Source organism: Nerophis ophidion, linkage group LG29, assembly GCF_033978795.1.
Source record: "Nerophis ophidion isolate RoL-2023_Sa linkage group LG29, RoL_Noph_v1.0, whole genome shotgun sequence".
Taxonomy (NCBI): Eukaryota; Metazoa; Chordata; class Actinopteri; order Syngnathiformes; family Syngnathidae; genus Nerophis; species Nerophis ophidion.
This window is the reverse complement of record NC_084639.1, coordinates 4271050-4298656: the sequence shown is the minus strand read 5'-3', so window position 1 is coordinate 4298656 and position 27607 is coordinate 4271050. Positions and strand designations below refer to the sequence as shown.

General features: G+C 42.5%; 1 protein-coding gene across 1 annotated transcript in view; it reads left to right on the top strand.

Moving 5' to 3' along the window:
- LOC133546097 (polycomb group RING finger protein 3) overlaps positions 1 to 27607 on the top strand; it is a 136233-nt gene that overhangs the window by 72739 nt on the left and 35887 nt on the right. Inside the window, exons 3-6 of the mRNA XM_061891939.1 lie at positions 15665 to 15785; positions 24153 to 24249; positions 27449 to 27504; positions 27606 to 27607. The exon at positions 27606 to 27607 is cut by the window's right edge and continues 106 nt beyond it. Coding sequence (XP_061747923.1) covers positions 15665 to 15785; positions 24153 to 24249; positions 27449 to 27504; positions 27606 to 27607 — 276 coding nt within the window. The remainder of the gene's footprint in view (positions 1 to 15664; positions 15786 to 24152; positions 24250 to 27448; positions 27505 to 27605) is intronic.

Below are 27607 nucleotides of genomic sequence, written 5' to 3'. Positions count from 1 at the left end.
AAATGAACCCAGATTTACCTCGCCCGGACGTGGGTCACCGGGGCCCCGCTCTGGAGCCAGGCCCGGAGTTGGGGCACGATGGCGAGCGCCTGGTGGTCGGGCCTGTTCCCATGGGGCCCGGCCGGGCACAGCCCGAAGAGGCAACGTGGGTCATCCCTCCAATGGGCTCACCACTCATAGGAGGGGCCATAGAGGTCGGGTGCAATGTGAGCTGGGCGGCAGCCGAAGGCAGGGCACTTGGCGGTCCGATCCTCGGCTACAGAAGCTAGCTCTTGGGACGTGGAACGTCACCTCACTGGGGGGGAAGGAGCCTGAGCTAGTGCGCGAAGTAGAGAAGTTCCGGCTGGATATAGTCGGACTCACTTCGACACACAGCAAGGGCTCTGGAACCAGTTCTCTCGAGAGGGACTGGACCCTCTTCCACTCTGGCGTTGCCGGCAGTGAGAGGCGACGGGCTGGGGTGGCAATTCTCGTTGCCCCCCGGCTCAAAGCCTGCACGTTTGAGTTCAACCCAGTGGACGAGAGGGTAGCTTCCCTTCGCCTTCGGGTGGGGGGACGGGTCCTGACTGTTGTTTGTGCTTACGCACCAAACAGCAGTTCAGAATACCCACCCTTTTTGGGTACACTCGAGGGAGTACTGGAAAGTGCTCCCCCGGGTGATTCCCTTGTCCTACTGGGAGACTTCAACGCTCATGTTGGCAACGACAGTGAAACCTGGAGAGGCGTGATTGGGAAGAATGGTCGCCCGGATCTAAACCAGAGTGGTGTTTTGTTATTGGACTTTTGTGCTCGTCACAGTTTGTCGATAACAAACACCATGTTCAAGCATAAGGGTGTCCATATGTGCACTTGGCACCAGGACACCCTAAGGCCGCAGTTCCATGATCGACTTTGTAGTTGTGTCATCGGATTTGCGGCCTTATGTTTTGGACACTCGGGTGAAGAGAGGGGCGGAGCTTTCTACCGATCACCACCTGGTGGTGAGTTGGCTGCGATGGTGGGGGAGGATGCCGGACCGACCTGGGAGGCCCAAGCGCATTGTGAGGGTCTGCTGGGAACGTCTGGCAGAGTCTCCTGTCAGAGAGAGTTTCAATTCACACCTCCGGGAGAACTTTGAACATGTCACGAGGGAGGTGCGGGACATTGAGTCCGAGTGGACCATGTTCCGCACCTCTATTGTCGAGGCGGCTGATTGGAGCTGTGGCCGCAAGGTAGTTGGTGCCTGTCGGGGCGGTAATCCCAGAACCCGTTGGTGGACACCAGCGGTGAGGGATGCCGTCAAGCTGAAGAAGGAGTCCTATCGGGTCCTTTTGGCTCATAGGACTCCGGAGGCAGTGGACGGGTACCGACGGGCCAAGCGGTGTGCAGCTTTAGCGGTCGCGGAGGCAAAAACTCGGACATGGGAAGAGTTCGGAGAAGCCATGGAAAACGACTTCCGGACGGTTTCGAAGCGATTCTGGACCACCATACGGCGCCTCAGGAAGGGGAAGCAGTGCACTATCAACACCGTGTATGGTGCGGATGGTGTTCTGCTGACTTCGACTGCGGATGTTGTGGATCGGTGGAGGGAATACTTCGAAGACCTCCTCAATCCCACCAACACGTCTTTCTTTGAGGAAGCGGTGCCTGGGGAATCTGTAGTGGACTCTCCTATTTCTGGGGCTGAGGTCGCTGAGGTAGTTAAAAAGCTCCTCGGCGGCAAGGCCCCGGGGGTGGATGAGATCCGCCCGGAGTTCCTTAAGGCTCTGGATGCTGTGGGGCTGTCTTGGTTGACAAGACTCTGCAGCATCGCGTGGACATCGGGGGCGGTACCTCGGGATTGGCAGACCGGGGTGGTGGTTCCTCTCTTTAAGAAGGGGGACCGGAGGGTGTGTTCCAACTATCGTGGGATCACACTCCTCAGCCTTCCCGGTAAGGTTTATTCAGGTGTACTGGAGAGGAGGCTTCGCCGGATAGTCGAACCTCGGATTCAGGAGGAACAGTGTGGTTTTCGTCCTGGTCGTGGAACTGTGGACCAGCTCTATACTCTCGGCAGGGTTCTTGAGGGTGCATGGGAGGTTGCCCAACCAGTCTACATGTGCTTTGTGGACTTGGAGAAGGCATTCGACCGTGTCCCTCGGGAAGTCCTGTGGGGAGTGCTCAGAGAGTATGGGGTATTGGACTGTCTTATTGTGGCGGTCCGCTCCCTGTATGATCAGTGTCAGAGCTTGGTCCGCATTGCTGGCAGTAAGTTGGACACGTTTCCAGTGAAGGTTGGACTCCGCCAAGGCTGTCCTTTGTCACCGATTCTGTTCATAACTTTTATGGACAGAATTTCTAGGCTTAGCCAAGGCGTTGAGGGATTCCGGTTTGGTGGCCACGGGATTAGGTCTCTGCTTTTTGCAGATGATGTAGTCCTGATGGCTTCATCTGGCCGGGATCTTCAGCTCTCACTGGATCGGTTCGCAGCCGAGTGTGAAGCGACCGGAATGAGAATCAGCACCTCCAAGTCCGAGTCCATGGTTCTCGCCCGGAAAAGGGTGGAGTGCCATCTCCGGGTTGGGGAGGAGACCCTGCCCCAAGTGGAGGAGTTCAAGTACCTAGGAGTCTTGTTCACGAGTGGGGGAAGAGTGGATCGTGAGATCGACAGGCGGATCGGTGCGGCGTCTTCAGTAATGCGGACGTTGTATCGTTCCGTTGTGGTGAAGAAGGAGCTGAGCCGGAAGGCAAAGCTCTCAATTTACCGGTCGATCTACGTTCCCATCCTCACCTATGGTCATGAGCTTTGGGTCATGACCGAAAGGATAAGATCACGGGTACAAGCGGCCGAAATGAGTTTCCTCCGCCGTGTGGCGGGTCTCTCCCTTAGAGATAGGGTGAGAAGCTCTGCCATCCGGGAGGGACTCAAAGTAAAGCCGCTGCTCCTCCACATCGAGAGGAGCCAGATGAGGTGGTTCGGGCATCTGGTCAGGATGCCACCCGAACGCCTCCCTAGGGATGTGTTTAGGGCACGTCCAGCTGGTAGGAGGCCACGGGGAAGACCCAGGACACGTTGGAAAGACTATGTCTCCCGGCTGGCCTGGGAACGCCTCGGGATCCCCCGGGAAGAGCTAGACGAAGTGGCTGGAGATAGGGAAGTCTGGGCTTCCCTGCTTAGGCTGCTGCCCCCGCGACCCGACCTCGGATAAGCGGAAGATGATGGATGGATGGATGGAATTATCAATCGTATTTAAAGCTCTAAATTTCCATATTTTATATTGCAGATCGTGAATATTGCGCAACTCCACAATGACCGATTAATCAAGCTGTCATTTTTTTTTGATTACTTCACAGTGCACGCTTGACACTGTGTTTTTGCGCCATAAAATTTGAGCACCACGAGAGTAGTGTGCGTATTGTCAACTTTCTCCTTATCGCTAAGCCACCTCACAAGTACGCACACCGTGGCTTCCTGTTCGGTGCAAAATAAGTTTAAAGAGTAGCAACGCAAGATTAAGTTGTTTTTTTCAGCAAATGTGGGCGGAATGACAGCAGGATGACCTTCTTAATTTACCGGCGTCTATAAAACTGCACTGTATGTTATGGCTGCCTCGATTAATTCAATTAGAAAAAGGGTTTGAATTATACTCTCTTGCCTCAATTGAATCGTTTAATGAGTGTAACTAATAACAATTTATAGCATTTGGACGGCAGGGAGTGCCTGCCACTGCAATAGAGCAAACATGAGAGCGGTGGCGCGTGGATGCTGTGATCTGTGTGATGACGAGCATCAAATAGGTTTTTACGGAGCCCCTAAAGCAGGGGTCTCAAACTCAATTTACCTGGGGGCCACTGGATGCAGAGTCTGGGTGAGGCTGGGCCGCAAGGAAAGATTTCTTAAAAAAAATGTTGTGTACTTCTCAGCATGTCTGGTTGTATAATGATGTTTCAAATTGTATCCCTTGTGCACCGCAATTTTCTCTGAGCAAATAAGACGCGTCGGGCTGCCGCTGTGCTCAACAAAGAAATATTGCATCCCCCACTTTTCCTGGAATTGTCTTTGCTCATCACTAACTTTTCTCTCCACTGTAGGCTTTGAAAAAGACATGATTGGGGTTGTGGAATATATTTGTATTCAGCCCACGCACGGAGAATAATGTTATATCCGCAACACGGCGGTCGGCGTATAATAGCCGCGAAAGTACCGGGATGGCGAGCGTAAAAAAGTAACGGCTTTTTATCTTGCGTCATATAGAAATATATGTAGTGTTCATCGTGTGAGGCAATGCAAATTAAACAATAAAAAAAACTAATAACAGTTTGAATTGGTCCAGGTTATCGGGGACTGTTATTACTGACGGACAGGTGTCAGGGTGTGACTGCAGCCAGGCACGTAAGAAAACCCTTGTCTCCATGGCAACGTCTCTGTCGCTTTCACTCATTTGCCGCTTTTCCACTACCACAGGGGTAGGCAACCCAGAACGTTGAAAGAGCCATTTTGGACCCAAATAACACAACGCTGACAAGCACCGTTCATATAAAACTTGCGGGCCGCACTAACATTAAACTTTCATACAATGGTGGGGGCCGCAAAATAACGTCTCGCTGGCCGCAATTGGCCCACTGGGCGCATGTCTGAGACCCCTGATATCAAACTTGCGGGCCACACTAACATTAAACTTTCATATTATGGTGGGGACACAATTGGCCCGCAGGCCGCGTGTCTGAGATCCCTGATATCAAACTTGTGGGCCGCACTAACATTAAACTGTCATATGAAGGTGGGGGGCCTCAAAATAACGTCTCGAGGGCCGCAATTGGCCCGCAGGCCGCCTGTCTGAGACCCCTGATATCAAACTTGCGGGGCCGCACTAACATTAAACTGTCATATGAAGGTGGGGGGCCTCAAAATAACGTCTCGAGGGCCGCAATTGGCCCGCAGGCCGCGTGTCTGAGATCCCTGATATCAAACTTGCGGGCCGCACTAACATTAAACTTTCATATTATGGTGGGGACGCAATTGGCCCGCAGGCCGCGTGTCTGAGACCCCTGATATCAAACTTGCGGGCCGCGCTAACATTAAACTTTCATAGTATGGTGGGGACACAATTGGCCCGCAGGCCGCGTGTCTGAGACCCCTGATATCAAACTTGCGGGCCGCGCTAACATTAAACTTTCATAGTATGGTGGGGACACAATTGGCCCGCAGGCCGCGTGTCTGAGACCCCTGATATCAAACTTGTGGGCCCCACTAACATTAAACTTTCATATTATGGTGGGGGCCGCAATTGGCCCGTGGGCCGCGTGTCTGAGACCCCTGATATCAAACTTGTGGGCCGCACTAACATTAAACTTTCATAGTATGGTGGGGACACAATTGGCCCGCAGGCCGCGTGTCTGAGATCCCTGATATCAAACTTGCGGGCCGCACTAACATTAAACTTTCATATTATAGTGGGGGCCGCAAAATAACATCTCGCCGGCCGCATCTGGCCTGCGGGCCGCATGTCTGAGACCACTGCTCTAGACCAAAATGGCTCTTTCAACGTTCTGGGTTGCCTACCCCTGCGTTAGTGGAAAAGCGGCAAATGAGTGAGAGCGACAGAAACGTTGCCATGGAGACAAGGGTTTTCTTACGTGCCTGGCTGCAGTCACGCCGGGACACCTGTCCGTCAGTAATAACAGTCCCCAATAACCTGGACTACTTCAAACCGTTATTTTTTTTTAATTATTGTGTAATTTACATTGCCTCACACATTGTTACTGACTGGAGAAATTAAATTATTATTGTTATTACTTATGACTGATTTCCATCCATCCATCATCTTCCGCTCATCCGATTTATTTACGTAAGTCTCACTTTTTTCATTCATATTTTGATTTTATTTTGTGTTGAAAATCAAAATAAAGACATTTAAAAATATCTTTTTTAAGAAATATTTTCTTGCGGCCCAGCCTCACCCAGACTCTGCATCCAGTGGCCCCCAGTTAAATTGAGTTTGAGACCCCTGCTCTAAATGAAGTGTTTGTTACTTACAATATGTTCCCCATACTAAAGTGTTACCCCCTTTTTTTTTGTTAACACTTTAACAGAAAAACACAAACACCAACAACCCCCCGCCCCACACCTCCCCCCGTTGGCTCGGATTTTTGTTATTTGGGTCCAACATGGCTCTTTCAACGTTCTGGGTTGCCTACCCCTGCGTTAGTGGAAAAGCGGCAAATGAGTGAAAGCGACAGAAACGTTGCCATGGAGATGAGGGTTTTCTTACGTGCCTGGCTGCAGTCACACCCTGACACCTGTCCGTCAGTAATAACAGTCCCCGATAACCTGGACCAATTCAAACTGTATTTGTTATTTGTATTGTTTAACTTGCATTGCCTCACACGATGAACACTACATATATTTCTATACGACGCCGTCACTTTTTTTGTGCTCTCTATTTCGGTACTTTCCCGGCTATTATCCGCCGACCGCCGTGTTGCTGTAAGGAGGAAAAGCGGAACGACACACATTGCGCAAATAACATTATTCTCCGTGCGTCGGCTAAACTCAAATATATTCCACAACCCCAAACATGTCTTTTTCAAAGCCTGCAGTGGAGAGAAAGGTTAGTGATGAGCAAAGACAATTCCAGGAAAAGTGGAGGAAGCAATATTTCTTTGTTGAGCACAGCGACACCCCGACGTGTCTTATTTGCACAGAGAAAGTTGCGGTGCACAAGAAATACAATTTGAAACGTCATTGTACGAGTAGACATGCTGAGGAGTATGCAAAAATGTTTTTAAGACATCTTTTCTTGCAGCCCAGCCTCACTTAGACTCTGCGTCCAGTGGCCCCCAGGTAAATTGAGTTTGAGACCCCTGCTTATGAGTATTACATATATTAAAATCAAGTACCTACTGTACTGTATACCTGTTGAAATCCCCTTTTTAGAACAAATATCTACCCAAATGGCCTCTTGGTTGCTGCCAAAAATTTATTTCAAGTAAAATCTTGATATTGACACATCTTATCTCTCCATATTCTACTAGAATACCCTTATTAGCATTACAAATAAATATATATATATATATATATATATATATGTATGTATGTATATATATGTGTATATATACATACATAAAAGTCAAGTACCTACTGTACTGTTTACTTGTAGAAATACCCTTTACAAAGCTAAAAACGACCACTTTGCTGCTGCCAATTTTTTTTTTCGAATAACATTTTGATATTGACACATTTCCTCTTTGCATATTTTACTAGAATACCTTTATGATCATTACATATATCAAAATCAAGTACCTACTGTACTGTTTACTTGTAGAAATACCCTTTACAAAGCTAAAAACGACCACTTTGCTGCTGCCAATTTTTTTTTTCGAATAACATTTTGATATTGACACATTTCCTCTTTGCATATTTTACTAGAATACCTTTATGATCATTACATATATCAAAATCAAGTACCTACTGTACTGTTTACTTGTAGAAATACCCTTTACAAAGCTAAAAACGACCACTTTGCTGCTGCCAATTTTTTTTTTCGAATAACATTTTGATATTGACACATTTCCTCTTTGCATATTTTACTAGAATACCTTTATGATCATTACATATATCAAAATCAAGTACCTACTGTACTGTTTACTTTTCCCCCTCTTCAATTCGGCTCGCAAAATGTCATGAGCTAATAAGTAATCAGACCCACAGAGAGATGGCTTTCATTTTGCCAGTCGAACAATTTTGATGCTGTTATTATGTTGCCACCTAGTGGACAACATGGTTATTACAGATCAATGACCTTTAATTACCCACTGAACAGAAGTTTGCGCAGCATTCACTTATTTGGCTCAATACAAACAACCTTCCCGAGTCATGATGCAAAACAAAATAAAAAATGATCCAACCAACACAACATGTCAGCACACATGGTCACACATTACACAACCGGCTCACTGAATATTATGAAAAACGTCCAAACACCACAAAAAGTTGCATTATTCGCTTAATTTGAACAAAATCTCTTAAGGTTCGTTAAACATATGTTTCTTATTGCAAGTTTGTCCTTAAATAATATAGTGAACATAAAAGACAACTTGTCTTTAGTAGTAAGTAAACAAACAAAGGCTCCTAATTAGTCTGCTGACATATGCAGTAACATATTGTGTCATTTATACACCTTTTATTTTGTCAACATTATTAAGGACAAACTGTAAAAAACGACTATTAATACACTTATTCATTTACTGTTAATATCTGCTTACTTTCTCTTTTAACATGTTCTATCTTCACTTCTGTTAAAATGTAATAATCGCTTATTCTTCTGTTGTTTGGATACTTTACATTAGTTTTGAATGATACCACACATTTGGGTATCAGTCCGATACCAAGTCGTTACAGGATCATACATTGGTCATATTCAAAGTCCTCATGAGTCCAGGCATATATTTATAAACATAATATGAATTAAAAAAACCTAAACTAGATGTACTTTTTAAATGTGGTGTAGTATCAAATATGATTCATTAGTATCGGGGTACTATACCAATACCGGTTTATTGTACAACCCTAATATGTAGAAACTATATATAAAGTTTATGTATGTAACTTTACATGCAGTCAGCTTTCGGCCCTCGACCACATTTTTTTAGCCCATTGCGGCCAAAAAGTTTGGACACCCCTGATTTAAAACAACTTATGTTTAACCAATAAAGACAAAATATGTTAAATATAAGAGCTTTTATATTTTTTAACATTTTCCTAGATTTGAATGAGTCATTTAAAATAATTTATCCAATGGGAGAGTTTGGGTTTCACTTTAAGAAAGTGATTTATGTATGAAATGGACTAGCTGGGTTGGTATAGTGGCCTATAACAATGACAATAATGAGAGACTGGAAATGAAGATGCAGCATCCGGAAAGTATTCACATTTTCTTATGTTACAGCCTATGTTTTTGTCCTCAAAATTCTACACACAATACCCCATAATGACAATATGTGGGGTATAGGTTATAAAAATAAACATACTGTGGTGTACATGTGATTATCTGTATGTTTATTTTTAATACCTCTACTTTTAGCCCTGTGATGAGGTGGCGTCTTGTCCAGGGTGTACCCCGCCTTTCGTCCGATTGCAGCTGAGATAGGCTCCAGTGCCCCCCTCGATCCCGAAAGGGATAAGCGGTAGAAAATGGATTCATGGATGGTAGAGTGGCCGTGCCAGCAACGTGAGGCTTCCAGGTTCGATCCCCTCTTCCGCCATCCTAGTCACTGCCGTTGTGTCCTTGGGCAAGACACTTTACCCACCTGCTCCCAGTGCCACCCACACTGCTTTAAATGTAACTTAGATATTGGGTTTCACTATGTAAAGCGCTTTGAGTGTATGTAAGCGTTATATAAATATAATTAATTTCACATATATATAGCTTGCAAAATTGAATTTCATGATTTGCTATCTTTTATAAATATCCATCCATTCATTTTCTACTGCTTGTCCCTTTATAAAGATGCCACATGTAATTTCTCCTTTTTGTACGTGGATACCACTAAAGTAGCAATGATTGTCACACACACACACTCGGTGTGGCGAAATTATCCTCTGCGTTTGACCCATCACCCTTGATCACACCCTGGGAGGTGAGGGGAGCAGTGAGCAGCAGCGGTGGCCGCGGCCGTGAATCATTCTTGGTTATTTAACCCCCAATTCCAACCCTTGATGCTGAGTGGCAAGCAGGGAGGTAATGGCTCCCATTTTTATAGTCTTTGGTATGACTCGGCTGGGGTTTGAACTCACAACCTACACATCTCAGGGCGGACACTCTAACCCAGGGGTCGGGAACCTTTTTGGCTGAGAGAGCCAAGAAGCCAAATATTTTCAAATGTATTTCCGTATAGCCATATGATATTTTTTTTAACACTGAACATTTCTAGAGAGGTCTCTTATTCTTTGTAATAACATTGTTATTCTGAAGCTAACTGTGGAGGGGGCGTGGCCTGCGGGCCTGCAGCGAAGCAGGGTGTTGTCAGGACAGGCCTCGAATTCAGCGACAGGTGCGTAGACGGCCCACCTGGGCCTTTTTATCTGATCACCTGTCGCTATGTTATAAGCAGCAGCCAGGAGGAGAGACGGGCTTGGGGATAGAAACCAAGCGCGAGCGAGAACGAAAGAGAAAAAGACAATTGCTGGAAAGCAACTGAGAGACTTATTGAAAAATAAAACAATATTGTAACCCTGAAACAGGCTCTTATGTCAGTGCTTGGTGGTCTGAAGAACCCTCTGGAGGGCAAGCCCCGCACTGACCAATAATAAATAAATGACTTCTTACCAACTTCTTCAACATAAAAATGCATGACAATATTTTATATTTTGAACGTTATTTTTAACACTGTGATTACAAGTGGAATTATTCATTATTTATCGTGTTAAGCAACGTCAGCTCAGATTTATCCGAGAGCCAGATGCAGTCATCAAAAGAGCCACATCTGGCTCTAGAGCCATAGGTTCCCTACCCCTGCTCTAACCACTAGGCCGCTGGGTAGGTACAATACCGGTATACCGTACAACCCTATTGGGCAGTTTTACCTATTCCTCTTTGCAGCACTTCTCAAGCTCCATCAGGTTCGATGGGAAGCATTGTTTTCATCCGGAACGTCTCTATACATCGCTGCAGGTGTGCCAAGCTTATCGTTCATTTTTTTTTTAAAACAAAAAACCTTTTCACATTGTCCTTATGAGGTATTGTCTGTAGAATTTTGAGGGAAAAAAATGCAGACATGCTAACCACTATAGGAGTATACCTTTTTGTCTGTCAGCCAACCGCTGACATCAGGCATCAGTAGTTGCCATGGCAATATTTACCCGCTGTTTCTTTGCTCCTTTTAAGTGGTGAATTGCACAATAAAATATTATTCCAGGTTTTACCTGCCCCACTTCTCAGTAGCAGAGTAGCATTTTTTGTTGCATTCGTTGGTCCATGCTTGATAATCTTGCTTTGTGTTGTACAATTTAGATTAAAACAAAAACAAACAAAAAAAAGTCTACTGTGGCGGTCCTCTCCTAGCATTATTTGTCCTCGACCACAAGGTGGCGGCATTGCTGCAGCTTTTCCAGTGCAACCTGCAGTTTGTGTATTATTACTTAGGGCAGGGGTCGGCAACCCTAAATGTTGAAATTGCCATATTAGACTATAAATATAATAAAAAAATGTGTCTGGAGCTGTAAAAAATAAAAACCTTATATAAGTGTTATAATGAAGGCAACACATGATCTAAGTTACTATATTAGCTATATTAGCCTACTATCAAAATTACTTTAAAGGTCTTATATAAGTGTTATAATGAAGGCAACACATGATCAATCAATCAATGTTTATTTATATAGCCCCAAATCACAAATGTCTCAAAGGACTGCACAAATCATTACGACTACAACATCCTCGGAAGAACCCACAAAAGGGCAAGGAAAACTCACACCCAGTGGGCAGGGAGAATTCACATCCAGTGGGACGCCAGTGACAATGCTGACTATGAGAAACCTTGGAGAGGACCTCAGATGTGGGCAACCCCCCCCCTCTAGGGGACCGAAAGCAATGGATGTCGAGCGGGTCTAACATGATACTGTGAAAGTTCAATCCATAGTGGCTCCAAGACAGCAGTGAGAGTCCCGTCCACAGGAAACCATCTCAAGCGGATCAGCAGCGTAGAGATGTCCCCAACCGATACAGGCGAGCGGTCCATCCTGGGTCCCGACGAGCGGTCCATCCTGGGTCTCGACTCTGGACAGTCAGTACTTCATCCATGGTCATCGGACCGGACCCCCTCCACAAGGGAGGGGGGGACATAGGAGAAAGAAAAGAAGCGGCAGATCAACTGGTCTAAAAAGGAGGTCTATTTAAAGGCTAGAGTATACAGATGAGTTTTAAGATGAGACTTAAATGCTTCTACTGAGGTAGCATCTCGAACTGTTACCGGGAGGGCATTCCAGAGTACTGGAGCCCGAACGGAAAACGCTCTATAGCCCGCAGACTTTTTTTGAGCTCTAGGAATCACTAATAAGCCGGAGTCTTTTGAACGCAGATTTCTTGCCGGGACATATGGTACAATACAATCGGCAAGATAGGATGGAGCTAGACCGTGTAGTATTTTATACGTAAGTAGTAAAACCTTAAAGTCACATCTTAAGTGCACAGGAAGCCAGTGCAGGTGAGCCAGTACAGGCGTAATGTGGTCAAACTTTCTTGTTCTTGTCAAAAGTCTAGCGACCGCATTTTGGTCCAACTGTAATCTTTTAATGCTAGACATGGGGAGACCCGAAAATAATACGTTACAGTAATCGAGACGAGACGTAACAAACGCATGGATAATGATCTCGGCGTCTTTAGTGGACAAAATGGAGCGAATTTTAGCGACATTACGGAGATGAAAGAAGGCCGTTTTAGTAACGCTTTTAATGTGTGCCTCAAAGGAGAGAGTTGGGTCGAAGATAATACCCAGATTTTTTACAGAGTCACCTTGTTTTATTATTTGGTTGTCAAATGTTAAAGTTGTATTATTAAATAGAGGTCGGTGTCTAGCAGGACCGATAATCAGCATTTCCGTTTTTTTGGGATTAAGTTGCAAAAAGTTAGCGGACATCCATTGTTTAATTTCATTAAGACACGCTTCCAACTGACTACAGTCCGGCGTGTTGGTCAGCTTTAGGGGCATGTAGAGTTGGGTGTCATCAGCATAACAGTGAAAATGATGTAAACATTTATATTAGCCTACTATCAAAATGACTTTAAATGACCTATATTAGTGTTCTAATGAAGGCAACACATGTTGTAAGTGTCTATAGTAGCTATATTAGCCTACTATCAAAATTATTTTAAAAGTCTTCTATAAGCGTCATAATGAAGGCAACACATGATGTCAGTGTCTATTAGCCTACTATCAAAATGACTTCAAAAGTGTTATAATGAAGGCAACACATGATCTCAGTGTCTATATTAGCTATATTATCCTACTATCAAAGGCTGACGCAAATCTTCGTTGACAGAAATGTTGTCTTTTAATTTTTATTATACACATTTTTTCAACATTGGAAATCATTGGTAAAACGGAGGCTTCTCGCAAGACGAGATCACTTCTGGAAATTACTGACTTGGATTGGCCAAAGTTATAGATGTTTGTGTACAAGTTTAAGGAAATGGAAGGTGGTCTTCTTCTAATGGATTTATTACAATCTTTGCAAGATGGGTAACGTTTGCTGTGGTCTGGAACAACATGGCACACAAGCAACTATGAGAAATGCAGCCAATATTAAATACAGATATTGTGTCATGAGACATGCAAATATAAATTAAATACACAGAGGACATAAGTAAAGGAAATTAAATGAGCATGTTAGCATCGATTGGCTTGCATTCATGGATTGACCAAATATGCCTGATAAGCACTCCAGCAAATCAATAAAATCAACTATGGATGGGGGGCGTGGCCTGCGGACCTGCAGCAAAGGGGTGTGCCAAGATCGGCTTTGAGATCAGCCACAGGTGCGTAGATGGCCCACCTGGGCCTGGTTATCTAATCACCTGTCGCTCTGTTAAAATGCAGCAGCCGGGAGGAGAGAGTTGTTGGAGCTGGACTAAGAGCGAGAGCGAACCTGAGAAAGACACAAGAACCATTGCTGGAAAGCAAGAGATAGACTTTATTGGAAAATTGTGCACCAGAACAGGGCTGTCATGTCAGTGCTTGGTCGTCTGGAGGACCCACAGGAGGGCAACCGCCACACAACAAAGCTCACCTTTGGCTTAAGGCGTGGATGAAACACAATTTTCTTCAACTAAACAGCTCCAAAACTGAAGCCATTCTAGTCGGCACCCCACAGTCGTACACCATCACCAGCATCACCTTCTCCGGCCACGACATTCACCTCTCACCCTCAGTCACTAATCCGGGTGTTAAAATGGACCCTCACCTGACCTTTGAAGCTCAAATCAAACTGTGCAAGACCTGCTTCTACCACCTCAGCAACATTGCAAAACTCCGCCCCTCACTCACTCTCTCTGATGCCGAGAGGCTCGTCCACGCCTTTGTCTCCTCCTGCCTCGACCACTGCAACGCACTTCTTATCAGGATCCCCAGCAAGAACATCCAGAAGCTGCAGTACATACAAAATAGTGCTGCGAGGATCCTGATGAGAGTGTGGAAACATGACCAAGTCACACCAACTCTCAAATCCCTTCACTGGCTTCCTGTTCCATTCAGGATTGAATTCAAAATCTCCCTACTAACTCACCAGTGCCTCCATGAAAATGCCCCCCTCTACCTCACCCCCAAATCCTCCACACTACACCTCCGCTCCATACAGGCTAACCTCCTCCAACCTCCATGCACAAAGCTTCGAACAATGGGAGACCGGGCTTTCTGCTCCGCCGCTCCCAGTCTGTGGAACGCTCTCCCTGACCACCTGAGGGCACCTCAGACTGTGGATGCTTTTAAAAAAGGCTTAAAAACCCATCTTTTAAAAAAAAGCCTTTCTATAGACATGCATGCTGGTTGTAGCTATTGGGCTGTTTCTACTTTTATATTTTATTTCATTTTTATTATTACTATTTTTTACACTGTGGCACTTTGAGGTTGTTTGCTCAACATAAAGTGCTTTTTACAAATAAAATCTATTATTATTATTATTATTATTATTACCTTTGTGCATTCACGCACAGCATAAAACGTTTGGTGGACAAAAAATGAGACAAAGAAGAAGTGGCATAAAACTCGTCTTTCCGTGGCAGCGTCAGAGAAAGTTGCACTTGTAAACAAACTACGATGAGTTCAAGGATCGCTGAAATTAGGTGCTTGCCGAATACTCTCATTAGTGAAGCATGTATAACATAAACAGTGAAATTTCTAACAATTTGGAAAGTTTGTGTCATGTTTTTTCTCCCACAGAAAATATACATATATAAAAAACAAAAAAATCTTCATCTTTTTCCAGGCTTTCTGCTCCGCCGCTCCCAGTCTGTGGAACGCTCTCCCTGACCACCTGAGGGCACCTCAGACTGTGGATGCTTTTAAAAAAGGCTTAAAAACCCATCTTTTTAAAAAAAGCCTTTCTATAGACATGCATGCTGGTTGTAGCTATTGGGCTGTTTCTACTTTTATATTTTATTTCATTTTTATTATTACTATTTTTTACACTGTGGCACTTTGAGGTTGTTTGCTCAACATAAAGTGCTTTTTACAAATAAAATCTATTATTATTATTATTATTATTACCTTTGTGCATTCACGCACAGCATAAAACGTTTGGTGGACAAAAATGAGACAAAGAAGAAGTGGCATAAAACTCGTCTTTCCGTGGCAGCGTCAGAGAAAGTTGCACTTGTAAACAAACTACGATGAGTTCAAGGATCGCTGAAATTAGGTGCTTGCCGAATACTCTCATTAGTGAAGCATGTATAACATAAACAGTGAAATTTCTAACAATTTGGAAAGTTTGTGTCATGTTTTTTCTCCCACAGAAAATATACATATATAAAAAACAAAAAAATCTTCCTCTTTTTCCATTTTCACATCTCTGAAAGAGGTCCAGGGAGCCACTAGGGCGGTGCTAAAGAGCCGCGGGTTGCCGACCCCCGACTTGGTGGAAGTCTAGAAAAAAGCGATTACTATCTGGATGTTGTTGCCATGACATCATGTTCTTCCTCCCCCTCCTCTCCAGAACCCCCCCGACATGCTGACGAGGAAGATCAAGCTGTGTCACATCAACGCCCACATCACCTGTCGACTGTGCGAGGGCTACCTGATCGACGCCACCACCGTCACGGAGTGCTTGCACACCTGTACGTCCTCGCACACTCTCACACTCGCTATTATTAGGCAAAACCAACTTTTCCCACCCACCAGTGCCTGTTTTTGTGTATTTGGGATCTGCATAAGTCCCGAAAATGCGGAAATATTTATTAAACAATCTGTACTTTCCCTAAACGCGCCCAATTTGTGGCGTTTCTCTCAAGTGTAATTTCAAGGCATTATCCATGTATGGTAGAGATTAACCCAAATAGCTTTTGGGTTAATATAAGTGTTGTATTAACACTTATATTAAGTGTTAATATAACTGTAATGATAAATTACCATGAATTGATTAACGTGGACCCCGACTTAAACAAGTTGAAAAACTTATTCGGGTGTTACCATTTAGTGGTCAATTGTACGGAATATGTACTGTACTGTGCAATCTACTAATAAAAGTATCAATCAATCAATGCTGTATTAACCCAAAAGCTCACTTTCATTTTTGATGAAAGCATTAATCCTTGAGGTCCCTGTTCTCCCATGTACTGTATTTTTCAGACTATAAAATACTCTTAAAATCCTTTTCTTCCTCTCAAAACTCGACCTGGTGCGCCTAATGTAAGGAATATGTTTGGTGGAGCTTACCCACCTCGAAGCTATTTTATTTGGGACATGGTGTAATAAGTGTCACTAGTAATTAGTAAAAATATGGGATTTTACTGCCGTGCTAAAGATATCGTTTTGGAAATAATTAAAACACCATATTTTCCGGACTATAAGGCGCACTTAAAACCCTTTTTTCCGGTACAAATGATTCTGGTTTTGTTTACCAACCTCGAAGCTATTTTATTTGGGACATGGTGTAATAAGAGTCACCAGTAGATGGCAGTCAAACATAAGTGTAGGCTGCACTATGATGGCAATATGACTCAAGTAAACAACACCATTTTATATGTTCCATTAAAAATTTAGAACATTACACACGGCGCGTCAAAATGTTTTAATACGACTTTGGTAAGCTACAAAGCTGCACCGCTTGATGGATTGTCGGCGTATTAAGCATAGGAGTATTATTTTGGTGTGTGTATGAAGTAAGACATCTTATTGAAGTTTTGCAAACGCAACTTTTCTTACCTGCTGACTTTAACATTTGCATTTCAAATGATTAAAAAAAAAAATCTCCTGGAAAATTAGTAAAAATATGGGATTTTACTGCCGTGCTAAAGATATCGTTTTGGAAATAATTAAAACACCATATTTTCCGGACTATAAGGCGCACTTAAAACCCTTTTTTCCGGTACAAGTGATTCTGGTTTTGCTTACCAACCTCGAAGCTATTTTATTTGGGACATGGTGTAATAAGAGTCACCAGTAGATGGCAGTCAAACATAAGTGTAGGCTGCACTATGATGGCAATATGACTCAAGTAAACAACACCATTTTATATGTTCCATTAAAAATTTAGAACATTACACACGGGGCTAAAAAGCTGTCAAAATGTTTTAGTACAACTTTGGTAAGCTACAAAGCTGCACCGCTTAATGGATTGTCAGTGTATTAAGCATAGGAGTATTATTATGGTGCGTGTATGAAGTAAGACATCTTATTGAAGTTTTGTTTCGCAATATTATGCAAAAGCAACTTTTCTTACCTGCTGACATTAATATTTGCATTTCAAATGATAAAAAAAAAAATCTCCAGGAAAATTAGTAAAAATATGGGATTTTACTGCCGTGCTAAAGATATCGTTTTGGAAATATTTAAAGCACCATATTTTCCGGACTATAAGGCGCACTTAAAACCCTTTTTTCCGGTACAAATGATTCTGGTTTTGCTTACCAACCTCGAAGCTATTTTATTTGGGACATGGTGTAATAAGAGTCACCAGTAGATGGCAGTCAAACATAAGTGTAGGCTGCACTATGATGGCAATATGACTCAAGTAAACAACACCATTTTATATGTTCCATTAAAAATTTAGAACATTACACACGGCGCGTCAAAATGTTTTAATACGACTTTGGCAAGCTACAAAGCTGCACCGCTTGATGGATTGTCGGCGTATTAAGCATAGGGGTATTATTTTGGTGTGTGTATGAAGTAAGACATTTTATTGAAGTTTTGTTTCGCAATATTATGCAAAAGCAACTTTTCTTACCTGCTGACATTAACATTTGCATTTCAAATGATAAAAAAAAAAATCTCCTGGAAAATTAGTAAAAATATGGGATTTTACTGCCGTGCTAAAGATATCGTTTTGGAAATAATTAAAACACCATATTTTCCGGACTATAAGGCGCACTTAAAACCCTTTTTTCCGGTACAAATGATTCTGGTTTTGCTTACCAACCTCGAAGCAATTTTATTTGGGACATGGTGTAATAAGAGTCACCAGTAGATGGCAGTCAAACATAAGTGTAGGCTGCACTATGATGGCAATATGACTCAAGTAAACAACACCATTTTATATGTTCCATTAAAAATTTAGAACATTACACACGGGGCTAAAAAGCTGTCAAAATGTTTTAGTACGACTTTGGTAAGCTATGAAGCTGGACCGCTTAATGGATTGTCAGTGTATTAAGCATAAGAGTATTATTATGGTGCATGTATGAAGTAAGACATCTTATTGAAGTTTTGTTTCGCAATATTATGCAAAAGTAACTTTTCTTACCTGCTGACATCAACATTTGCATTTCAAATGATAAAAAAAAAATCTGGAAAATTGGTAAAAATATGGGATTTTACTGCCGTGTTAAAGATATTGTTTTGGAAATAATTAAAACACCATATTTTCCGGACTATAAGGCGCACTTAAAACCCTTTTTTCCGGTACAAATGAGTCTGGTTTTGCTTACCAACCTCGAAGCAATTTTATTTGGGACATGGTGTAATAAGTGTCACCAGTAGATGGCAGTCAAACATAAGTGTAGGCTGCACTATGATGGCAATATGACTCAAGTAAACAACACCATTTTATATGTTCCATTAAAAATTTAGAACATTACACACGGCGCTAAAAAGCTGTCAAAATGTTTTAGTACAACTTTGGTAAGCTATGAAGCTGGACCGCTTAATGGATTGTCAGTGTATTAAGCATAAGAGTATTATTTTGGTGTGTGTATGAAGTAAGACATTTAATTGAAGTTTTGTTTCGCAATATTATGCAAAAGTAACTTTTCTTACCTGCTGACATTAACATTTGCATTTCAAATGATGAAAAAAAAAATCTCCTGGAAAATTAGTAAAAATATGGGATTTTACTGCCGTGCTAATGATATCGTTTTGGAAATAATTAAAACACCATATTTTCCGGACTATAAGGCGCACTTAAAACCCTTTTTTCCGGTACAAATGATTCTGGTTTTGCTTACCAACCTCGAAGCTATTTTATTTGGGACATGGTGTAATAAGAGTCACCAGTAGATGGCAGTCAAACATAAGTGTAGGCTGCACTATGATGGCAATATGACTCAAGTAAACAACACCATTTTATATGTTCCATTAAAAATTTTGAACATTACACACGGCGCTAAAAAGCTGTCAAAATGTTTTAGTACGACTTTGGTAAGCTATGAAGCTGCACCGCTTAATGGATTGTCAGTGTATTAAGCATAAGAGTATTATTATGGTGCGTGTATGAAGTAAGACATCTTATTGAAGTTTTGTTTCGCAATATTATGCAAAAGCAACTTTTCTTACCTGCTGACATCAACATTTGCATTTCAAATGATAAAAAAAATCTGGAAAATTGGTAAAAATATGGGATTTTACTGCCGTGTTAAAGATATCGTTTGGAAATATTTAAAGCACCATATTTTCCGGACTATAAGGCGCACTTAAAACCCTTTTTTTCCCTTAAAACTTGACAGTGCACCATATAACCCGGTACAAATGATTCTGGTTTTGCTTACCGACCTCGAAGCAATTTTATTTGGTACATGGTGTAATAAGTGTGACCAGTAGATGGCAGTCAAACATAAGTGTAGGCTGCACTATGATGGCAATATGACTCAAGTAAACAACACCAACGTTTTATATGTTCCATTGAAAATATAGAACATTACACATGCTAAAAAGCTATCAAAATGTTTTAGTACGACTTTGGTAAGCTATGAAGCCGCTCCGCTTGATGTGCATCAACATAGTACGGTAGTAATATTATGGTGTGTGTATAAGGTAAGACATATTATCTGACGTTTTGTTTCGCAACATTATGCAAAAGCAACTTTTCTTACTTTCTGGTACCTGCTGACATCAACACTTGCATTTCAAATGATAAAAAAAATCTCCTGGAAAATTTCTAAAAATATGGGATTTTACTGACACCATTTTGGAAATAATTAAAGTACCGTATTTTGCGGACTATAAGGCGCACTTAAAACCCTTTTTCCCCCTTAAAACTTGACAGTGCGCCTTATAACCCGGTGCAAATGATTCTGGTTTTGCTTACCGAACTCGAAGCAATTGTATTTGGAACATGCTGTAATGATAAGTGTGATCAGTAGATGGCAGTCAAACATAAGCGATTTGTGTAGACTGCAATATGACTCAAGTAAACAACACATGTTTTATTGAAAGTATAGAACATTACACACGGCGTTCAAAAATATATGAAAATGTTTTAGTACGACTTTGGTAAGCTATGAAGCCGCACCGCTTGACGGATCATTGCCGCATTAAACGTAGGAGTATTATTATGGTGTGTGTATAAGGTAAGACATATTATCTGGCATTTTGTTTTGCAATATCATACAAAATACACTTTTCTTACCTTCTAGTACCTGCTGATCTGTATTTGAGATCTGCGTAAATCCTGAAAAATTGCGTGCTTCCGCCTTTGTAGTCCGTGGCAACGCCGTAGTCAATAAGCTTCTTATTTTTCTCTTGGTTCTTGTAATGTGACATTCATCCTCCGCTGTTGCCATTTCTAATATAAAGAAGTGTAAAGTTCTAACTCATATCTGTCAGTAAACTCGCCATGAAAGCACTAAAACATACCGGTGTAGTGAGTTTACATTATTCACCCAAGGAACTTTAGTTATTAGACGTTTTTTCAAGGGACATTTTTCCTGTGTGTTTTTTTTTTTCCGATGAAGAGATGCTGGTCCGTTATTGATTGACGTGAAGATGACAGGGAGAAGACGCCGCCGAAGGTCAGCCCCGTAAATAAGACCGCCCACAAAACGGCGCATCCGGAAGCGACTGTCAGAAAGCTGCTTGAAAGATGATTTGTAAAACATAATCTATGCGACATTTTGACCAAAGAACCACCATTACATGTTATGTAGACCAGTGTTTTTCAACCACTGTGCCGCGGCACACTAGTGTACCGTGATATATTGTTTGGTGTGCCGTGGGACATTATGTCATTTCACCTAATCTGGTTAAAAATATTCTTTGCACACCAGTAATTATAGTCTGTGCTGTCAAGAGCTCGGCAGAGTAACAGTGTAATACTTTTCCATATCAGTAGGTGGCGGCAGTTAGCTAATTGCTTTGTAGACTTTTTGTGATCACAATATGCAGATGACAGTGGGAGGCAGGGTGCAGGTAAAAAGGTATCCATCCATTTTCCACCGCTTATTCCCTTTGGGGTCGCGGGGGGCGCTTGTGCCTATCTCAGCCTCAATCGGGTGGAAGGCGGCGTACACCCTGGACAAGTCGCCACCTCATCGCAGGGCCAACACAGATAGACAGACAACATTCACACTCACATTCACACACTAGGGCCAATTTAGTGTTGCCAATCAACCTATCCCCAGGTGCATGTCTTTGGAAGTGGGAGGAAGCTCGAGTACCCGGAGGGAACCCACGCAGTCACGGAGAGGACATGCAAACTCCACACAGAAAGATCCCGAGCCCGGGATTGAACCCCAGACACCTCAGGACCTTCGTATTGTGAGGCAGATGCACTAACCCCACTGCCACCGTGAAGCCGGTAAATTAAAAAAAAAAAGGTATCTAATGCTTAAATCAAAAATAAACAAAAGGCGTTGAAGCTTAGGGAAGGCTATACAAAACAAATCTAAAACAGAACTGGCTACAAAGTAAACAAAAACAGAATGCTGGATGACAGCAAAGACTTACAGCGTGTGGAGCAGATGGCGTCCACAAAGTACCTCCATACATGACATGACAATCAACAATAAAATAGGAGCGCTAGACAAAAACTAAAACACTACATACAGGAAAACAGCAAAAAAGTCCAAATAAGTCACGGCGTGATGTGACAGGTGGTGACAGTACACTTATTTTGCGACGAGCTACAGTGAAGCATGCTTGGTTATGGTTTGAATTTTTATCCAATAATTCCGAAAACAACTTTTTACTGTCAATATCGGGGGCTGAGTTTATTTTTCAATGTTTTCTGCTGGTGGTGCGCCTTGGGATTTTTTCAATGAAAAGAATGTGGCTCGGCTCAGAAAAGGTTGAAAAACTCTGATTTAGACCACAAGGAAGTGTTTTACATTTAGAAAAAAATAAAATAATAATATGACTCAAATTCCAGCCTATCATCCAGCGCATATATATGAACAAAGATCAAAAATAGATTCATTGGCCGTGCGCCTTATGGTCCAGAAAATACGGTACTTGAGTGGAAAAAAGGTGCTGGGGTTCTAGCTCTGCAACGTTCTCCCCCTCGACTTAGGTCTGCCTCAAGAAGGTGAAACTTTGTATAGCCCTTGCAGTTTGGATACATGATAAAATAGACTCTCTGAGTGGGTTGGGATCATGTCGTGTGGTTCTTGTGATTAAAGGCTGTCCTATTTTACCGGAAGTGGGTCTTGCGTTTTCCATCCATCTATTTTTCTAGTGACTCAAAGCACTTTTACAGAGTAAAACCCAAGAGCTGTTTTAGCTGTTTCTCTCCACTAGAGAGCGCCCTTTTACTTCACATGTACCGTGGGACAAATGCTACAAAATGGTGTGATAGTAGTGAAGGAAAAGGTCATTTAATTAAGTAACAACCATAAAGAAAACACATTAAAATCAGCACTGGAGGTGGTGACTTGGGCCACAAATCTTTCTTAAATTTTGATGGCGATTAAAAGCTGCTCACCAATCGATGGAAACTCTTTATCTTATATAACTGGAAGATGCCCAGCGGGATACTTTGTGGTCGTTTATTACCTTGCATTGCTTGATTCTGACTTGTTTGGTGTCCAATATTAATCTGCAAAAGAATGAGCCATTTTAAATGTGCACTGTCTGGTGTAATTTGTAACCTGTTTTTATGTATGTGCGTGTGTGTGTGTGTGTGTGTGTGTGTGTGTGTGTGTGTGTGTGTGTGTGTGTGTTTGGTCTGGCAATGCTTTCTTAATGGGGACATCTCTCTGTTTACACAGTCACCTTCAGGGGACCTCTGACAGTATGGGGACCAATAAACAGGTCCCCTAAAGGGGAACCTTTTTAAATGATAGTCAGATCCATTCTGAACCATATTAACTCTTTTTACCCCAGGGTCCCCAGTAAGAATGATCAGCACATTACTTCATCAATCCAGAGATTTAAAGACGTGTATGAGCTAACTGGGCAGTGGACATTTTACCTACTTTTTTTTTAATGCCTCCACAAGCTGTAGAAAGGGTGGTCCCCACAAGTCATGATCAACAACTTGGTCCCCTTTCCAAATGATAACCAGTGTGTGTGTGTGTTAGATTAGATTAGATTAGATTAGATTAGATAGTATTTTATTTATTCCATCAGGAGAGTTCCTTCAGGAAAATTACAATTTTCAGCACAATCCCATTCAAGATCAGACAAACATTACAGGGAGACAGAACAGGATCGCTGACGGGTCTGCCGGCTTCCAGCGCCCCTTACAAAAAAGATGACATACAGGTTAAACAAGGGGGGAGGGGGAGAAAAAATAGAAGATTAAAATAAAATTTAAAAAATCGGTTTTAGCCTAGGCCCTGGAGTGGGGGTGCAGACTGAGGCCAAGGGGAAAAAAAACAACAACTCATAGCCATAGTACACCTCCCTCTTACATGTGTGTAAGAGGGAAACATCAAAGAACACAGAAGACATTAAAGACATTAAAGCAGCAGATACAAGCAGACACTTCTACATACAGCTATGAATAAAAAGTAAAAGAAACATATCCACTGTGGTGGCCTCTGCGGTGTTCCACGCCATTGTCCGCTGGGGAGGAGGGAGCATGGCCAGAGACAGAAGCAGACCCAACAAAGCAACCAAGACAGCCGACTCCACTCTCGGCCAGTGTCCAGTCCGCATGGATGAGCGAGGATACGTCCGAGATGACTGAGGTGTCCGACACCTGCTCACCCAGTCAAGACACCGCGAAGCCTCTCCGTCCCAGCGCTCAGTGCTAGCTCCGCAGTCCTGTCCCCTCATCCGCATCTCCTCCAGTACATCCAAACTGACTCTGTGTGTGTGTGTGTTTGCAGTTTGTCGAAGCTGCCTTGTGAAGTATTTGGAGGAAAACAACACGTGTCCCACATGCAGGATCGTTATTCATCAAAGCCATCCACTACAGTACATTGGGTGAGTGACGCACACACACACACACACACACACACGCACACACACACACACACAAACATACTTGTATTCTTGAGACCTCTGAAAATGCATACATCTTTAGGACCACCCTTTCTAGATATATAGAGATTTGTATTTACAACATCCATCCATCCATTTTCTACCGCTTATTCCCTTTCGGGGTCGCGGGGGGCGCTGGCGACTATCTAAGCTACAATCGGGCGGAAGGCGGGGTACACCCTGGACAAGTCGCCACCTCATCGCAGGGCCAACACAGATAGACAGACAACATTCACACACTAGGGCCAATTTAGTGTTGCCAATCAACCTATCCCCAGGTGCATGTCTTTGGAGGTGGGAGGAAGCCGGAGTACCCGGAGGGAACCCACGCATTCACGGGGAGAACATGCAAACTCCACACAGAAAGATCCCGAGCCTGGATTTGAACCCAGGACTACAGGAACTTCGTATTGTGAGGCAGATGCACTAACCCCTCTGCCACCGTGAAGCCCTATTTATTTACAACATTATTAATATATATATATATATATATATATATATATATATATATATATATATATATGTGTGTGCTATGTAAATATAAAAAAGCTTGTTGTGAAAAATGAGTTGGAATTTCACAAGAAAAACTGGGAATTTTGGCAGTATTAAAATAAAAGTCTTATGTTTCAAGAAAAACTGAACATTTGTGCAAAACAATGATAAAAGTTGGAATGTTTTCTTAATAACAGTTGCAATTTTAGAAGAAAAGCGCAACATTTTGGCAATTATATGAAAAATGTCATCATTTTACTTGACAAAAGTCATAATTTTACTCAAAATGTCACTAGGTTTTTAGAACAAAAAAATGTCAATATTGTGATAAAAGTCAGAATTTTATATGGCAAATTTCGTTCCCATCCTCACCTATGGTCATGAGCTTTGGGTCATGACCGAAAGGATAAGATCACGGGTACAAGCGGCCCAAATGAGTTTCCTCCGCCGTGTGGCGGGGCTCTCCCTTAGAGATAGGGTGAGAAGCTCTGTCATCCGGGAGGAACTCAAAGTAAAGCCGCTGCTCCTCCACATGGAGAGGAGCCAGATGAGGTGGTTCGGGCATCTGGTCAGGATGCCACCCGAACGCCTCCCCAGGGAGGTGTTTAGGGCACGTCCAACCGGTAGGAGGCCACGGGGAAGACCCAGGACACGTTGGGAAGACTATGTCTCCCGGCTGGCCTGGGAACGCCTCGGGATCCCCCGGGAAGAGCTGGACGAAGTGGCTGGAGATAGGGAAGTCTGGGGTTCCCTGCTTAGGCTGCTGCCCCCGCGACCCGACCTCGGATAAGCGGAAGATGATGGATGGATGGATGGATGTCACCACTTTGCATTAAAAAGTGATACTTTTACGAGAAAATATTGCAATATTACAGAAACAGAAAGTACATGAGAAATTGTTCCCAATTTTATAAGAAATAAGTCCACACATTGTGAGAAAGACTGCTTTTAGTTCATTTTTATTTTTAATTTTTTTGTAATTGGTTTTTAATTTTCATTATTTACTTTGTTATTACAATAAATCTCTATGTACATATATATATATATATATATATATATATATATGTATATATATTTATTTTTTAAATTAATTTTGGCCAAAGGGGGCCATTTTAATTTCTTACACACAAGTATTACATATGTTGGCCAGAGGGGGAGCACTTCAAAAATTTACACCCCCTTGTTATTTCATATGTTGACCAGAGGGGGAGCACTTTTAAAACCGACACACAGTCGATTTGAAAAAGCCCTCCTTTTCCCTTAATTTTGATAAATTTCACCACCAGGGGTGCAAATGAGACATTCTCTACTAGAGACCTGGGGAAATTATGGCCTGGGGGCCACATGCGGCCCGTTAAGCTTTTCAACCTGGCCCGCCAGGTATTCTCAAATTGTTTTTTTTTTTTTAGAGCTTTAAGATGGAAAGTGTAGCTGCCATTATGATGTGCAGTCATGTTTTTCTAATGAATGTAAGTCTTCAACTACACAAAGTATTTCAATGGTTGTAATGTGCGCTTATGGATGATATACCAGTTACTATGGTAATCTAATTAGTTAAAATGGTAACCTAATTACTTACTATGGTCCCCTAGTTAGTTACTACGGTAATCTAATTAGTTACAATGGTCATCTCATTAGTTACTATGGTCATCTAATTAGTTACTATGGTAACCTAATGGTCATCTAATTAGTTACTATGGTCATCTAAGTCACAGCAGCTCAGACGAGGCACCAAGCAGTGCGGGCGGTAAGCGTTTCCACAGACGCGGAAGGAGCTTTTTACAACAAAGTTCTAAAGCAATGTGATATATCTGATGGATCAGATTGTAGCTGAGTTTATTTTGTACCCTTCGCATTCATATTTCACTGTCTGTTGCATTTTTGTTGCGTTTTGCTTGATTGTAGAATATGTCGATTGAAATGGGGTTTGACGTTCATATTTTGTCAATATTCAGTGTTTTATCCTTCATAGAAACATTTTGAAATCCATTACGTTTTTTAAGGCGGTCTGTCATAACATTTCTAGCATTCAATCAGACATTATTGTGAAATTTTGTATTAGTGTCCCTAAAAATAGATATGCCGGCCCCCCCAGACACATTTTTTCTCTAAATGTGGCCCCCGAGTCAACATAATTGCTAAGGCCTGCTCCAATAGATGCAATGGTTTTCTTCCGGACATTTTGGGTCAATGTCCTACTTGGCCCCAAAACAAGTAAAAGTGTAAGATTTGCACCTTTTATCTGGATCTGCACTAAAATGTCTGATACATCTTAGGGATTGTCAATAATGTATTCAACAAAAAGCTTTTTTTTTTAAGTTAGCAATCAAGTCAGTGTGAAAATGACTGCACTACCAAGCCTGGCCAGCAGAGGGCAGTGTCGGCCTGCTCAGTCTCACCAGACTACATATAAGTGTTCGCTTGCATGATAAAACAATAATGTCTTCCATCCACAAGAGTCCACACCTGTGTTACCCTAACAAGGACGAGCATATGGTCCGGGTGTGACTTCCTTGTGCGTTACAACACACTTGACACCTTCAAGTCACTGTGTGGCCCTGCAGCAGATACACAACAAAGTGTGTCAGCGCACACAATCAAGTATTTGGATGCACGGCAACATGTGACGCTCACCTTCTCTGCTTCCCAGCCATGACAGAACAATGCAAGACATTGTGTACAAGTTGGTACCCGGACTTCAAGAGGGTACGTTTCTCCCCCTTTTTTTTGTTTTTTTTGTTTACATGCAGTATGGACCACGTGTGTATGTGTGTAGTCACCTTCATGCTTTGTCCTCCATGGTGCAGCG